Raw genomic sequence first — 16,912 nt, 5'->3', positions numbered from 1 at the left:
CCAAAGGGCATGACCAGATACTCAAAGTGTCCATCTCTAGTGTTAAATGCCGTTTTCCATTCATCCCCCTCTCTGATGCGGATGAGATTATAAGCACCTCTTAAGTCCAGTTTGGTAAAGATGTGGGCACCTTGGAGGCGATCAAAGAGTTCAGAGATGAGAGGTAGAGGGTAGCGGTTCTTTACCGTGATTTTATTAAGACCGCGGTAGTCAATGCAAGGACGTAGGGAGCCATCTTTTTTGGACACAAAGAAAAATCCAGCTCCGGCAGGAGAGGAGGATTTGCGGATAAAGCCCTTTTTTAAATTTTCCTGGATGTACTCAGACATAGCAAGAGTCTCTGGGGCAGAGAGAGGATAAATTCTGCCCCGGGGTGGAGTAGTGCCCGGGAGGAGGTCAATAGGACAGTCATAAGGCCTGTGAGGAGGTAGAGTCTCAGCTTGTTTTTTGCAAAAAACATCCGCAAAGTCCATATAGGCCTTAGGGAGACCGGTTACAGGGGGAACCACAGGGTCACGGCAAGGAGTACTGGGAACCGGTTTAAGGCAGTCCTTGAAACAAGAGGGACCCCAACTCTTGATCTCCCCAGTGGACCAATCCAGGGTTGGGGAATGGTGTTGAAGCCAGGGTAGTCCAAGGAGAATTTCGGAAGTGCAATTGGGGAGGACCAAAAACTCAATTTTCTCGTGATGAGGTCCGATGCACATTAGGAGGGGCTCCGTGCGGAAACGTATGGTACAGTCCAATCTTTCATTGTTAACACAATTGATGTAGAGGGGTCTGGCGAGACTGGTCACCGGGATGTTGAACCTGTTGATGAGAGAGGCCAAAATAAAATTTCCTGCAGATCCGGAATCCAAGAAGGCCATAGTAGAGAAGGAGAAGGTAGAGGCAGATATCCGCACAGGCACAGTAAGACGTGGAGAAGCAGAGTTGACATCAAGGACTGTCTCACCTTTGTGCGGAGTCAGCGTACGTCTTTCCAGGCGGGGAGGACGGATTGGACAATCCTTCAGGAAGTGTTCGGTACCGGCACAGTACAGGCAGAGATTCTCCATGCGGCGTCGTGTCCTCTCTTGAGGTGTCAGGCGAGACCGGTCGACCTGCATAGCCTCCACGGCGGGAGGCACAGGAACGGATTGCAGGGGACCAGAGGAGAGAGGAGCCGGGGAGAAAAAACGCCTCGTGCGAACAAAGTCCATATCCTGGCGGAGCTCCTGACGCCTTTCGGAAAAACGCATGTCAATGCGAGTGGCTAGATGAATGAGTTCATGTAGGTTAGCAGGGATTTCTCGTGCGGCCAGAACATCTTTAATGTTGCTGGATAGGCCTTTTTTAAAGGTCGCGCAGAGGGCCTCATTATTCCAGGATAGTTCTGAAGCAAGAGTACGGAATTGTACGGCGTACTCGCCAACGGAAGAATTACCCTGGACCAGGTTCAACAGGGCAGTCTCAGCAGAAGAGGCTCGGGCAGGTTCCTCAAAGACACTTCGAATTTCCGAGAAGAAGGAGTGTACAGAGGCAGTGACGGGGTCATTGCGGTCCCAGAGCGGTGTGGCCCATGACAGAGCTTTTCCAGACAGAAGGCTGACTACGAAAGCCACCTTAGACCTTTCAGTAGGAAACTGGTCCGACATCATCTCCAAGTGCAGGGAACATTGAGAAAGAAAGCCACGGCAAAATTTAGAGTCCCCATCAAATTTATCCGGCAAGGATAGTCGTAGGCCTGAAGCGGCCACTCGCTGCGGAGGAGATGCAGGAGCTGGCGGAGGAGATGATTGCTGAAGCTGTGGTAGTAGCTGCTGTAGCATCACGGTCAGTTGAGACAGCTGGTGGCCTTGTTGCGCTATCTGTTGTGACTGCTGGGCGACCACCGTGGTGAGGTCGGCGACAACTGGCAGAGGAACTTCAGCGGGATCCATGGCCGGATCTACTGTCACGATGCCGGCTGGCAGGAGGTGGATCCTCTGTGCCAGAGAGGGATTGGCGTGGACCGTGCTAGTGGACCGGTTCTAAGTCACTACTGGTGTTCACCAGAGCCCGCCGCAAAGCGGGATGGTCTTGCTGCGGCGGTAGTGACCAGGTCGTATCCACTAGCAACGGCTCAACCTCTCTGACTGCTGAAGATAGGCGCGGTACAAGGGAGTAGACAGAAGCAAGGTCGGACGTAGCAGAAGGTCGGGGCAGGCAGCAAGGATCGTAGTCAGGGGCAACGGCAGGAGGTCTGGAACACAGGCTAGGAACACACAAGGAAACGCTTTCACTGGCACAATGGCAACAAGATCCGGCGAGGGAGTGCAGGGGAAGTGAGGTATACATAGGGAGTGCACAGGTGAACACACTAATTAGAACCACTTGCGCCAATCAGCGGCGCAGTGGCCCTTTAAATCGCAGAGACCCGGCGCGCGCGCGCCCTAGGGAGCGGGGCCGCGCGCGCCGGGACAGGACCGACGGAGAGCGAGTCAGGTACGGGAGCCGGGGTGCGCATCGCGAGCGGGCGCCACCCGCATCGCGAATCGCATCCCGGCTGGAGGCGGTATCGCAGCGCACCGGGTCAGTGGATTTGACCGGAGCGCTGCAGTAGCGAGAGTGTAGCGAGCGCTCCGGGGAGGAGCGGGGACCCGGAGCGCTCGGCGTAACAAGAGGGAGGGAAAAAGAAGAATAGAGGGGGAGAAGAAGAGGAAAAAGGGGTGGGGAGGAGGAAGGGGGGAAGGAAGAAGGAAGGGGAAGAGGAAAAAAGGAAGGAGGGGAAGGGAGAGGGGGAAGGGGGGAGAGGAGGAAGAGGGGGGGGGAAGAGGGGGGAGAGAAGGAAGGGGGGGGACTGTTCCCACGAACCACCAATAGACAATGGAAATTGTGGAGCAGTGGTATACTGTATTAAGGCACTCTAGGCAACGTCTCTATATGTATCAGGGTTCCATCGAGGGTCCGGCTGAGCCGCGTCTCGGTCTTCTCTGGCGTTGCGGCATTGGCCATCCTGGGTTAGGGCGTCTGACTGGTAAGAAGTCGGCCCATTCCGGAAGCTGCATAGGTGGGAGACCCAGTTCGGTAAGAAAATGTGGCAGTTCCTCTGGGACACGGAGTGATGCAGTCAGGTCTCCGTTGTTAACATGCAATGCGAAGGGAAAACCCCAGCGATATGGGATATTTCTCTCCTGAAGGACACGGAGCAGGGGTCAGAGCAAAGCACGTTGGCGGAGAGTCCTTCTAGATAAGTCAGGGTACAGGTGCACGATAGCCCCATCAAAGTCTATTTCACCCCTCTGTCTCACTTTATGCATAATCTGCTCCTTCAGCACGTATTTGTGGACCCTACAGATTAGATCGCGTGGTCGGGTTGGGTCAGAACTGGGAGCCCTCAGGGCTCGGTGTACTCTGTCCAATTCAATCAAGGACTCAGGTGAGTGACCAAGCAACATATTAAAGATGCCTGTGACAGTAGGCAGGAGGTCCTGAGAGCGGGTTGCTTCAGGCAAGCCGCAAATACGTATATTATTTCTACAGCTGCGGTTCTCAATATCATCAAGATGATCCGCAATAGCGTGGTTAGTTGTTGACTAGGCCACCGCGGCCATTTGTAGGTCTCTCAGAGAATCCAGGACAGTAGTTTGAAAGTCCTCCAGAGCCCTAACTTTACCCTGCAGCTCTGGTCACCCTCCACCATTGCCAGGTGGGCTTGGCCAGAGACTGGGATGAGAGCTGCCTTATGCATTGCAGGAGAGGGACTTATAGCAACAACAGGATTCAGCTGGGCCTTGGCAGTAACGGCACCCTGTTGTCCCAGGGCTGGTCTAGAGCTGGAGTCCCAGGATCCCTCGGACAGTGGGCTATGGGGCTCCAGGGGAGGAGGGGGGGCATCCAGAGGTCTGTCCCCAGTGTCAAGGGGCCAGTCCTGTGAAGTGGGAAGGGGGCCAGAGCCAGCGGGGCCATCCTGGCTTCCAAATATGGAGGGGACTCCTATAGATGGCGAGCGCGCCACATCCTCCACTATTCCAGGTGAGGGGGGGGGGTTGCCATGAGGTATCCGTGCACAGTCCCATTCTCAACCACCCCTCCACCGACCGCAGGAAGCGTGGTCTTCTCGGCACTCCTCTCTCCCCACTCTGCGATCAGCGCAGTAGAAGAGGGCTGGCAGCGGTGATCTCCGTTGGTGTGGCTGGGAGCCGGTGAGGATCTGCACAGCACGCACTGAGTACGCGCCTCTTCGCGGCCCACGGGCGTCCGTCCATGAGAGTGAGCCGCCTCCTCTTCCCGCCTGGCAGCTGTCTGCGGCTGTTCTCTGGCCTCCGGAGTCCGGGTCGGGAGATCCAGGAGGGCCTGTAGCTGCGATCCACGGCCCGAGGTCCCGGACACAGCAGCACTCCTACGCATCACCGGAGGTGAGTGGGCGGGCGCCTCCCGTTGCGAGGACTCCCGCGCCATCTTGGACTGAACAGGCATGTGTGAGCCCAGAGAGCGGGCTAAAAAAGTTTGAAATGGGGATTGTAGGCTGCTGGGAGCTCCCCTTTAGTCTCTTGGTTCTGCCTGCGCGTTTGGGTCGCATGAGATCTGCAAAATCCCCACTATTTAGGGCCGTGGGAGCAGAGCTCAGCAAACGTGCGTCTGTCTTCTTCACATATCAGGCCACGCCCCCTCGGGTACCTTATTTTTATTGAATATAACTGTTGATTGGTGATAGATAGTGTTAAGGATTGGTTAATGTTCGGCCTTAATCTGTGTATGACTACCGCTGTACTATTTTTGCCGAGTGTCGACGTAAGAAAATTTAAACCAGGCCAGGTTGGTATGAGTTCCCTTCTTGGTACAGACCCTAGGGAGTTCTCTTTATTACAGGAAGTAAATGTGGTTTTTACATTGTACAAAGAAGGAGGGTGAATTATGACATCACAATTAGCATATTACATTCTGATTGGTTGTTTAAAATATTGTGTCTGTATATATATATATATATATATATGTATATATATATATATTAGCATATCTAGTGTCCATTAATTTCTTTTTTTGGCCAAAGTTCATTTATGCAGCCCTCTCGCTTTTTGCCCTTCTTATACAATCTGCATCTTCCTCAAATGTTTTGACTTGACGTCTCATCTTGGGTCTTCTAGCGTTGTTCCAAGGTTATTTAGTCACAAGTAGATTGCAAGCTCAGGAAAGTGGTGCATAGTTCAACAGATATCTTTTTCCTTCAGCATTAGAAATGACATATAAATATATCAGTATTAAAATATATATATATATATATATATATATATATATATATATATATTGATTGGCAGTCAGAATCATTTTGATCAACTTGACAATAGTACAGTCATTATTGCTGTTAGGCAGCTTTCTCATTATTGAACAGCATTGGGAAAATGCTGAACGTTATGAGGAGTGTTCTGCAAAATATGCAGAATGGAACCAACACACTCTAGTGAGAATTGGCAACCAAGTTTATACATATATTAGAGGACATTGATATTATATGGAACATATTGAAGGACATTGGATTTATATGGAATAAAAGGTTATTGCTGTTGCCATAATGAAAAAGAGCCCGTAGAAACCATAATAAAAAATTATGGCAATGATTCATAGTGACAATGATAACGATTATAAAATAAAATGAAAAAATCGAGAAATTACTGCATATAGTGTTATAGTGATTCTGTGTTCTTTTGTAAAGTATTTGGAATCATTTAGGAACTGTACAGTGTATGAGGCAAATGAAAAATTGCAAAAGATGAGGTTTTTCAGCATACTACATCTATGCATTCATTGAGACATGCAGGGGACATGGTGTTAAGTTTATAGTTCCAATAGGACTCTCTATGTTGTAGCCGTTCGAATCTATTGTGAATTTCCACTGGGATATGTTCTATGGCTGTGAGTTTGAACTCTGAGGAATTATTATTGTGTGACCCTCTGGCATAACGGGATATGCTATGGAGCATGAAGCCTTTCTGTACATTGGACCGGTGTTTGTTCATTCTTGCTCTTAATTGCTGTTTGGCCGTCCTACATATTGCAGATTGCATTCACGCTCCAAAAGATATGATGGTGAGCAATCAATTTTGGTTTTTATTTTGAAAATTTCCCCTGTGGTATTGCTTTTGAAGGTATTGATCCCATGTCTGATATTCAGGCAACATTTGCAGGAGTGATTATGGCATTTGAAGGTGCCGTGCATTTTCTCAATCGCCCTTGCCGTTGGCTGCTTATTCATGAGCCTTCTTGGGGCTAATTTGCTTTTTAAGGTAGCTGCTCTCCTGAATGTGAGTTGGGACATGCTTGCATAAAACCGGATCTTTTAGCAGAATGTTCCAATTTTTTTCCCAAATCCTTCTAATTGTGTTGTGCTTGGTAGAGTAGGTAGTTATAAAGTTATATTTGACTTACATATGCAATGAAATTGGCCGTACAGTAAATTTACCTTCCACTTCCTATAGTGGCAGCTACTGTAAGATAAAAGACTATTACAGTCAACTTTAAAAAAAAATGTTTTTGTAACAATTTTATTTCCTTCGTTGGATAACTCTAAATCCAGATATTCCATACGGTCATCACATCTGCCGGTGAGTAGAATATTGTAGCAGTTGTTGTTGAGGTGTTCAGTGAATTTTGTAAATTGCTCTCTTGTTCCATTCCAGATGAATAGCAAATCATCTAAGTACCTTTTGTATAGTTTGATGTTATCTGTCCATAGATGAAGATTGTGAATGTATTCTTGCTCGAACGCACCTATAAATAAATAGGCGAACGTGGGCGCGAAATTTGTACCCATGGTGGTTCCACGGGTCTGAAAAAGATTTTTTTTCCTCAAATGTAAAGTAGTTGTGGTATAAAATTAACCTGATACAATCAATGATGAATTGTTTATGTGCATTTGGCATAGAGCAGTCATCCTCTAAAACTTTTTCTATTGCCCCCAGATCTTGTTCATGGGGAAATGTTTGAATAAAGAAATGAAAAATCCAGGAATGCCCACAAATAGCCAGGTTGCCACTCTACATCCTTAAGGATTTCTATCAAGGATGGAGTGTCTTTGAGATATAAGTTTAGTTTGATGACGTATTTTTGCAATAAAGTGTCCACATATTTCGACATATTGCTAGAGATTGAGTTTATCCCTGAACTAATAGGTCGCCCTGGGGGGGTTGTCCATATTTTTATGGACTTTAGGGAGATGGTAAAATAGCGCAGTTTTTGTATTCTTTATTTTGATGAATTCTTTATCTTTTTTAGTTAGGATACCTTTGGCAAAGGCCTCCTGAATCAAGTTGATGTAACTTTCCTGGTACTTCACTGAATTGTGATACAGAATTGGGGTGACTATGTGAAAGAGGCCTACAGAATTTTAGAAGACCCAGAATACTATACCACACTTAAGTTTGATCCTACAATCAAGTACCAGGAGAGTTGCATCAACTTGGTTCAGGAGGCCTTTGCCAAAGGTATCCTAACTAAAAAAGAGAAAGAATTCATCACAATAAAGAGTCCAAAAACTGCGCTATTTTACCATCTCCCTAAAGTCCATAAAAATATGGACAACCCCCCTAGGGCGACCTATTATTTTGGGGATAAACTAGCAATCTCTAGCAATAAGTCGAAATATGTGGACACTTTACAGCAAAAATACGTCATCAAACTAAACTCAAATCTCAAAGACACTGCATCCATGACAGAAATCCTTAAGGATGTAGAGTGGTAACCTGGCTATTTGTGGGCATCCCTGGATGTTTCATCCTTTTATTCAAGCATTCCCCATGAACAAGGTCTGGGTCTAATAGAAAAAGTTTTAGAGGATGACTGCTCTATGCCAAATGCACAGAAACAATTAATCAGGTATCAGTTTGATGTATCAGGTTTATTTTATACCACAACTACTTTACATTTGGAAAAATAATCTTTTTGCAGACCCGTGGAACTGCCATGGGTACATGTTTCGCGCCAGCTTTTGCCAATTTATTTATGGGCGAGTTCAAGCAAGAATACATTCACAATCTTCATCTATGGACAGATAACATCATACTATACAAAAGGTACATAGATGATTTGCTATTCATTTGGAAGGGAACAAGAGAGTAATTCACAAAATCCATTGAACACCTCAACAACAACCACTACAATATTCTACTCACCGGCAGATGTGATGACCTTTATGAAATATCTGGATTTAGAGTTATCCAACGAAGGAAATAAAATTCTTACAAAAACATTTTTTTTAAAGTTGACTGTAATAGTCTTTTATCTTACAGTAGCTGCCACTATAGGAAGTGAAAGGTAAATTTACCACACGGCCAATTTCATCGCATACGAAGAAATTGCACAAAAACTAGGGACTACAAAATCCAAAGCGGGACCATATCCAACAGACTCATTGAAAAAGGGTACCCCAAGAATATTTTAAAAGCAGCCTACCAGCGAGCCCTGACAAATGGTCAGGATGTGAACAATATTGGGGAAAGTAATACACAAACTGGAGCAGAAGAGACGCTGAAGAATAATAAAAAGAAAACAAAAAAAGATAAATCCCAATCAGACAAACATAACTTTATAACTACCTACTCTACCAAGCACAACACAATTAGATGGATTTGGGGGGAAATTGGGACATTCTGCTAAAAGATCCGGTCTTATGCAAGCATATCCCAAAAAAACCACAACTCACATTCAGGAGAGCACCTACCTTAAAAAGCAAATTAGCCCCAAGTAGGCTCAAGAATAAGCAGCCAACGGCAAGGGCGATTGAGAAAATGCCCGGTACCTTCAAATGCCATAATCACTCCTGCAAATGTTGCCTGAATATCAGACATGGGATCAATACCTTCAAAAGCAATACTACAGGGGAAATTTTCAAAATAAAAACCAAAATTGATTGCTCATCATCATACGTGATCTATCTTTTGGAGTGTGAATGCAATCTGCAATATGTAGGACATACTAAACAGCAATTAAGAGCAAGAAGGAACAAACACCGTTCCAATGTACAGAAAGGTTTCATGCTCCATAGCATATCCCGTCATGCCAGAGGGTCACAATAATGATTTCTCTGCATTCAAACGCTTAGCTATAGAACATATCCCAGTGGAAATTCACAATAGATTTGAATGGCTACAACATAGAGAGTCCTATTGGATCTCTAAACTTAACACCATGTCCCCTGCAGGTCTCAATGAATGCATAGATGGAGTATGCTGAAAAACTTCATCTTTTACAATTTTTCATTTGCCTCATACACTGTACAGAATCACTATAACACTATATGCAGTAATTTCTCAATTTTTTCATCATCGTCATTATTCATTCATTAATATGCCCTGTACATGCTCTTTTTGGTATTCATTTCATGCAAACCCAACCTTTTTTAATTTTATTTTATAATCATGATCACTGTCTCTACGAATCATTGCCATCATTTTGTATTATGGTTTCTACAGGCTCTTTTTCATTATGGCAACAGCAATAACCCTTTATTCCATATAAATCCAATGTCCTTCAATATGTTCCATATAATATCAATGTCCTCTAATATATATATATATATATATATATATATATATATATATATATATATATATACATATACATATATATACACTTGGTTGCCAATTCCCACTAGAGTGCATTGGTTCCATTCTGCATATTTTGCAGAACACTTCTCATAACGTTCAGCATTTCCCCAATGCTTTTCAATAATGAGAATGTAACACATTTCTGAAGACAGGAACCCTGATGGATGTGGATCCGCTAGACCTGAGTGGCAGATGACTCGGAGCGTACCAGGGAGCGGAGTCAAAGGTGCCGCTGGTTTTCACCAGAGCCCGCCGCAAGGCGGGATGGACTTGCTGCTGCAGGCGGCACCCAGGTTCGCTACCCCTGGCACGGCTCGACCACACAGGCGGCTGAGGAGATGCGAGGTACAGGAGGGATTTGGCAACTCATAGTCTGGATAGCAGGAGGTCAGGGCAGGCGGCACAGTAGCGTAGTCAAAGTGAAGCAGTAGTTCAGTAGGCAGGCTGCAGAGGAGCAAGGTCAAAGTCACAAGAGGAAGAGATCTGATACACGGCAAGGAAATACAGAGGAACGCTTTCTCAAAGGCACAAGGCAACAAAGATCCGGCAAGGAACTGAGAAGGTTGGAGGAATTTATAAATGAGCCACAGGTGGATTACACTAATGAGCGTACTGGCCCTTTAAATCTTAAAGCTCCGGCGCACGCGTGCCCTAGGGGACAGGGACACATGCGCCGGAGCAGAGAGGCAGAGGCAGGAGAAACACCCAGAGAGTGAACACTGATCCTCAAATGCTTGTCCAAATATGGTTTTAAAGGAGTAGTCCAGTGCTGAAAAACTTACCCCCTATCCTAAGGATAGGGGATAAGTTTCAGATCGCGGGGGGTCCAACCGCAGGGCCCCCCGCAATCTCCTGTACAGGGCCCCGGCTTGCTGGCCAGATAGCAGGTGTTGACCACCACACGAAGCGGCGGCTGACACGCTCCCTCAATACATCGCTATGGCAGAGCTGGAGATTGCCGAAGGCTTCGCTTCGGCTCTGTAATAGAGTTGTATTGAGGGGGCATGTCAGCCGCCGCTTCGTGCGGTGGTCAACATGCCCCCTTCCCGCAGGCTGCCGGGGTCCCATACAGGAGATGGCAGGGGGCCCCAGGGGTCGGACCCACGATCTTAAACTTATCCCCTATCCTTAGGATGGGGGATACGTTTTATAGCACTGGATAGCTCCTTTAATCACACGTAGCACTTTGTACCATCATGTTTTAACAAAATATTTAACCTCATAATCGATTTTAAGTATGTCAATGACATTTGAACAACACCTGGCGAGTACAGGGTCAGTACCCAAGTGTATGTGGTTCTGGGTCCTTTTCCAAGTGTCTGTGGTTCTGTGTCATTTTTCAAGTGTCTGGTTCTGTGTCCTTTTCCAAGTTTCTGGTTCTGAGCCCTTTTCCAAGTTTCCGTGGTTCAGTGCCCAAGTGTCTGTGGTTCTGTGTCCTTTTCCAATTGTCTGTGGTTCTGTGTCATTTTTCAAGTGTCTGGTTCTGTGTCCTTTTCAAAGTTTCTGGTTCTGTGCCCTTTTCCAAGTTTCCGTGGTTCAGTGCCCAAGTGTCTGTGGTTCTGTGTCCTTTTCCAATTGTCTGTGGTTCTGTGTCCTTTTCCAATTGTCTGTGGTTCTGTGTCCTTTTCCAAGTGTCTGTTGGTCAGTACCCAAGTGTCTGTGTCCTTTTCCAAGTGTTTGTGGGTCAGTGCCCAAGTGTCTGTGGTTCTGTGTCCTTTTCCAAATGTCTGTGGGTCAGTGCCCAAGTGTATGTGGTTCTGTGTAGTTTTCCAAGTGTCTGTGGTTCTGTGTCCTTTTCCAATTGTCTGTGGGTCAGTCCCCACGTGTCTGTGTCCTTTTCAAAGTGTCTGTGGTTCTGTGTCCTTTTCCAAATGTCTGTGGGTCAGTGCCCAAGTGTATGTGGTTCTGTGTCCTTTTCCAAGTGTCTGTGGTTCTGTGCCCTTCTCCAAATGTCTGTGGGTGGGTGCCCAAGTGTACATGGTTTTGTGTCCTTTTCCAAGTGTCTGTGGTTCTGTGTCCTTTTCCAATTGTCTGTGGGTCAGTGCCCACGTGTCTGTGTCCTTTTCAAAGTGTCTGTGGTTCTATGTCCTTTTCCAAATGTCTGTGGGTCAGTGCCCAAGTGTATGTGGTTCTGTGTCCTTTTCCAAGTGTCTGTTGGTCAGTACCCACGTGTCTGTGTCCTTTTCCAAGTGTTTGTGGGTCAGTGCCCAAGTGTCTGTGGTTCTGTGTCCTTTTCCAAATGTCTGTGGGTCAGTGCCCACGTGTCTGTGTCCTTTTCAAAGTGTCTGTGGTTCTGTGTCCTTTTCCAAATGTCTGTGGGTCAGTGCCCAAGTGTACATGGTTTTGTGTCCTTTTCCAAGTGTATGTGGGTCTGTGTCCTTTTCCAAGTGTCTGTGGGTCAGTACCCAAGTGTATGTGGTTCTGTGTACTTTTCCAAGTGTATGTGGTTCTGTGTCCTTTTCCAAGTGTCTGTGGGTCAGTGCCCAATTGACTGTGGTTCTTTGTCCTTTTCCAAATGTCTATGGGTCAGTGCCCAAGTGTATGTGGTTCTGTGTACTTTTCCAAGTATGTGGTTCTGTGTCCTTTTCCAAGTGTCTGTGGTTCTGTGTCCTTTTCCAAGTATATGTGGTTCTGTGTCCTTTTCCAAGTGTCTGTGGTTCTGTGTCATTTTCCAAGTATATGTGGTTCTGTGTCCTTTTCCAAGTGTCTGTGGGTCAGTACCCAAATGTATGTGGTTATGTGTCCTTTTCCAAGTGTCTGTGGTTCTGTGTCCTTTTCCAAGTATATGTGGTTCTGTGTCCTTTTCCAAGTATATGTGGTTCTGTGTCCTTTTCCAAGTGTCTGTGGTTCTGTGTCATTTTCCAAGTATATGTGGTTCTGTGTCCTTTTCCAAGTGTCTGTGGGTCAGTACCCAAATGTATGTGGTTCTGTGTCCTTTTCCAAGTGTCTGTGGTTCTGTGTCCTTTTCCAAGTATATGTGGTTCTGTGTCCTTTTCCAAGTGTCTGTGGTTCTGTGTCCTTTTCCAAGTATATGTGGTTCTGTGTCCTTTTCCAAGTATATGTGGTTCTGTGTCCTTTTCCAAGTATATGTGGTTCTGTGTCCTTCTCCAAGTGTCTGTGGTTCTGTGTCCTTCTCCAAGTGTCTGTGGTTCTGTGTCCTTCTCCAAGTGTCTGTGGTTCTGAGCTACCAAGTGGCTCTCCTGTGTAAGTGCGCTGTGCCATCTTTGTGCCCAGATAAAGTACAGCTCTAAGATAAATACGCACGCTGTGCCCAGCTACACAGTGCCCATTCAGTGCCCTGTACAGTGGAAGAACCGCAGTTGCTCGTTCACAGTCGGCTACACATCGCCTTGTCATTTGAACAAGTTGTGGGATAACCCTACACCACACTCCTCGTACATGCCCGGGAGCTGGAATGCAGTGAGGAGGAGGAGGAGGGGCGGGGCTTCAGGCGCTTCCTCTCACCGCACAACAGGAGCGACTCACCTGCGTGACGTCACCAGGGTGGTCCGCCAGGAAGTGCGGGAGTATGGAGCTGATCTCTTCATGGTCTCCGGACACCGTGAGGGGCTACCTACAGGGTAAGTGTACTTTATAAACGCTGTGGTGTGAACGGCATTTTACATGGGTGTGGATAGGGTACTGATCTGGACTCATTGCTGTGGAAAGGGGTGTCATCTGCTGAGTGACAGGCTGTCTGTGTCCCCCCCCAGGTCTGGACCCCTCAGTGCAGCAGTACCCCTTCCAGGGGTGGACGATCACAGGACAGGATCTGCTGGACCTGAGCCCCCAGCGCCTTGATGCCCTAGGAGTCTGGAGTATTGGGCACCAGGAGGTCTTTTTGGAGGCTGTGGAGCAGCTGTGCACCTTGGTAAGGCCTGAGGGGGGAGCAGTCCTGTGTACAGGACCTATATATAACCTGTCCTTATGGGGGCATAACTATATAGTGCAGTGGTCTTCAACCTGCGGACCTCCAGATGTTGCAAAACTAAAACTCCCAGCATGCCCGGACAGCCAACGGCTGTCTGGGCATGCTGGGAGTTGTAGTTTTGCAACATCTGGAGGTCCGCAGGTTGAAGACCACTGCTATAGTGGATGCTGAGATAGCATCTGGATCCTGGTATCTGAACGGGCGAAAGTCCGCTGTGACATAAGTATGGTCTTCAGCTATATGAATGCCCACTTATCCCCAAGCCTTACAGGGCACTGCCAATCCCAGGATGCCAAGGAGAGGAATGAGCAGCTTCTACCAATTATTTTCAGGGGGCGTGTTGTCCTTAATAATTACTTACCAGGGCTTGTCCGATCCAAACTAGTCATTAAAGTGATTCATGAACATGCATCTGTAATATACTTTATTCCTTACCATTTTCATGATCTCTTCTTGCTATCAGTGAATGGAAATATTCTCACTGAAAGGGGTAGTCAAGGGCTTAGGGGGATATTTATCAAAACCCGTGTAGAGGAAGAGTGGTGCAGTTGCCCATAGCAACCAATCAGATCACTTTCATTTTTCACAGGCCTCTTTAAAAATTAAAGAAGCGATCTGATTGGTTGCTATGGGCAACTGCACCACTCTTCCTCTACACAGGTTTTGATAAATATCCCCCTTAGTGTCTGATCATAGGGGGGCCGACCTCGCCTCTGTTTGGGGCCCCACTCTTACAACTATTCTTATCAGTCCCCTGGAGAGCGCCATCCCCCTCTTTTTCGAGATGAGCAGGAGTGACAGACCCCTCAGCCAATCACCAGCTGAAACAGGGTCTCAGAGAGCAACTGGCTGAGCGGATTGTCCCTTCTGCTCGTCCCCAGTGATCAGCCACCTATCATCCTATCCTGTGGCTAGGGGACAGATTTATTTTCCTGGAGTATCCCTTTAATGCTGAATTTCGCATCTGAGTTCTGTTCACTGAATCCATTTAAATATCGGGACATGAGTGGAGAAAAAAAGTTGTTCATGCAGTTGCTCATAGCAACCAATCAGATTGCTGCTTTTATTTTAATGGGGCCTGTGAGCAATGAATGTAGCGATCTGATAGGTTGCTATGACCAACTGCACCACTCTTCCTCTACACAGGTTTTGATAATGTGGTAACAGGGTGTTATGAGGGCAGATGGCATTAACCCCTTGTATTTATGATGCCGGGGCATGGTTTATCCTCGTTACCACCCGAAGGTATACTGCTAGATCCTGGGCTAGGCATGGGGGCAATAATGACTCCAACTCCAAGTTACGGATAACGGTAGCTTTACTGAGGGTAGACAGAGGGTAACGTATATACAGTTAAAGGGGTATTCCAGGAAAAAACTTTTTTTTTTTTTTTATATATCAACTGGCTCCAGAAAGTTAAACAGATTTGTAAATTACTTCTATTAAAAAAAGTCTTAATCCTTTCAGTACTTATTAGCTTCTGAAGTTAAGGTTGTTCTTTTCTGTCTAAGTGCTCTCTGATGACACGTGTCTCGGGAACTGCCCAGTTTAGAAGCAAAATCCCCATAGCAAACCTCTTCTAAACTGGGCGGTTCCCAATACACGTGTCATCAGAGAGCACTTAGACAGAAAAGAACAACCTTAACTTCAGAAGCTCATAAGTACTGAAAGGATTAAGATTATTTAATAGAAGTAATTTACAAATCTGTTTAACTTTCTGGAGCCAGTTGAGATATATATATATATATATATATATATATATATATATATAATATATATATATATCTATATCGTTTTTTTCCTGGATAACCCCTTTAAGCCAGGGCCCACAGAGGTGACCAGTAACTCAGAGACCTTAAGGGCTTGCTGGGACTTGTAGTAGGACTGGACAATTTAATGCAGTCCACACTGACTTGGCATATGACAGGGACTGACTTGACTGAAGACTTACAAAGATATGACTGTAGCTGCTTACTTGAATTGATGGTGGCTACAGGACTTGACTTTGAGGCCTCAAACACTCTGGACACACACACTAGGCACACCTGACCTCAGCAAAGACTTATCTCCAAAAGAGCGAGAGCTATCTACACCCAGGGCTTATATGGGGGAGATTAGCAGGGAGCCCATAGGTCACTCTTGGGGTCCCCTGGTCACTGGTACCTGCTGGGTAGCAATCACCTATATGTCACATGGTACAACTCTTAAAGCAACAAGAAATTTTATAATACATTACAATGCAGAACATATGTACAGGGGGGAAACAAGTACGAAGGAGCCCAGGGGACACTGAAGGGAGGATGCCGGACAGGGCAGCAAGGGTAAGGGGTAACATCTCCCATACTGGGCCACAACAATAAATCTCTCCCAGAGCCTTCAACGCAGATGTGAACTTAGCCTTCCATCTAAAGCTTCAACACTGAGGTAAACAAGTAGCAACACAACTTACCATTCTATCAGCTTTAGGTACTGGGCACTGTGTAGCAACCCCGCTGCTCTGGAAAGCATGTATAGGTTTTCAGCATCTCAATGTAAACAAGAGTGTTTCCATTCACTGACAGCAAGTGTTGGTGTATATATCATATCATAAAGGGATGGTGTATTACAAGAATATGCCATCAGTTTATAATCTGTGGGGGTCTAGCTCTGTGTCAAATGTGAGAATAAAAGGGTCTGGTGTAGCTTTGTATCTCCTCAGTTGTTTTTTTCTTTCTCCTGCACAGCTCTAACCCTTGTAACCTGGCCGTGCAGGACCAAAGGGGTAATGTTTGTCCTTGAGGAAAGACTTGTGGAGAATTATACGGCATTTTTGCTTCACCAGCAATTCTGGGAAAAATGTGTACGCACAGCAGCTCTCACACCACCCTTTCTGCCCATAAAGGGGTATTGCACTGTTGTGGTGGGGGACAATAGAAAACAAGCATACTTTTCTAGTCCCATACTGATACCTTAAAGCTCCTATTCGCCCCCCTCCGGTCCCCTTATCGTCTCTATTCTTGATTCTGAGATGAGTGCTTGGTAGGGGACCTGCCCTTCCCATTACTGGTCAAGAGTCCTGTCTTGGCCAGTAGCTGGAAGAAGAGAGAAGATCAGAGGACCGCATGGAGGCAAACAGGAGCTTTGGGGTACCAGCAGGGGACTAGTGCCTGATAAGTGTGTCTGTCTTTCGGTTATTGCTTTTTCTCCATATTCCTTATTTCCTTCCTTCTGGAGAGATTTGTGCCTTGGCATACATTTTCAGTCATGTTCGAAGACCCTCAATTGGAGGGAAACATTATAAAGGAAAAGTTACCATGAAAATTTTGTTTGTGAATCTGACACAGAACATGCTCTATTTAAATCCTTATTCCTGGTGGTTTTCTGAGGGACCTATGCCATACCCCTTTCATTTTAGTGAGCTGAACAGACTCAGTGACTT

The 16,912-nt window shown here is 46.2% G+C and overlaps 2 protein-coding genes across 3 annotated transcripts in view; one reads left to right on the top strand and one right to left on the bottom strand.

The window, feature by feature from the left end:
- The window catches only part of ZNF593OS (ZNF593 opposite strand), an 84,855-nt gene that overhangs the window by 52,841 nt on the left and 15,102 nt on the right, over nucleotides 1–16,912 (bottom strand). Inside the window, exon 1 of one of the 2 annotated variants that reach the window (XM_056557465.1) lies at nucleotides 13,050–13,146. The exons of the other annotated variant lie outside the window; for it this stretch is intronic. The gene's annotated coding sequence lies outside the window, so the exon portion shown is untranslated. Of the gene's footprint in view, nucleotides 1–13,049; nucleotides 13,147–16,912 lie in introns of those variants that run through there. 2 annotated transcript variants of the gene reach the window in all.
- CNKSR1 (connector enhancer of kinase suppressor of Ras 1) overlaps nucleotides 12,989–16,912 on the top strand; it is a 61,961-nt gene continuing 58,037 nt past the window's right edge. Inside the window, exons 1-2 of the mRNA XM_056557457.1 lie at nucleotides 12,989–13,144; nucleotides 13,277–13,434. Of these exons, the coding sequence (XP_056413432.1) occupies nucleotides 13,093–13,144; nucleotides 13,277–13,434 (210 nt within the window). The 5' untranslated portion in view covers nucleotides 12,989–13,092. The remainder of the gene's footprint in view (nucleotides 13,145–13,276; nucleotides 13,435–16,912) is intronic.

Source organism: Hyla sarda, chromosome 2 (assembly GCF_029499605.1).
Source record: "Hyla sarda isolate aHylSar1 chromosome 2, aHylSar1.hap1, whole genome shotgun sequence".
Taxonomy (NCBI): Eukaryota; Metazoa; Chordata; class Amphibia; order Anura; family Hylidae; genus Hyla; species Hyla sarda.
The sequence above is the reverse complement of the archived record's forward strand: the minus strand, read 5'-3'. Positions and strand labels throughout refer to the sequence as shown.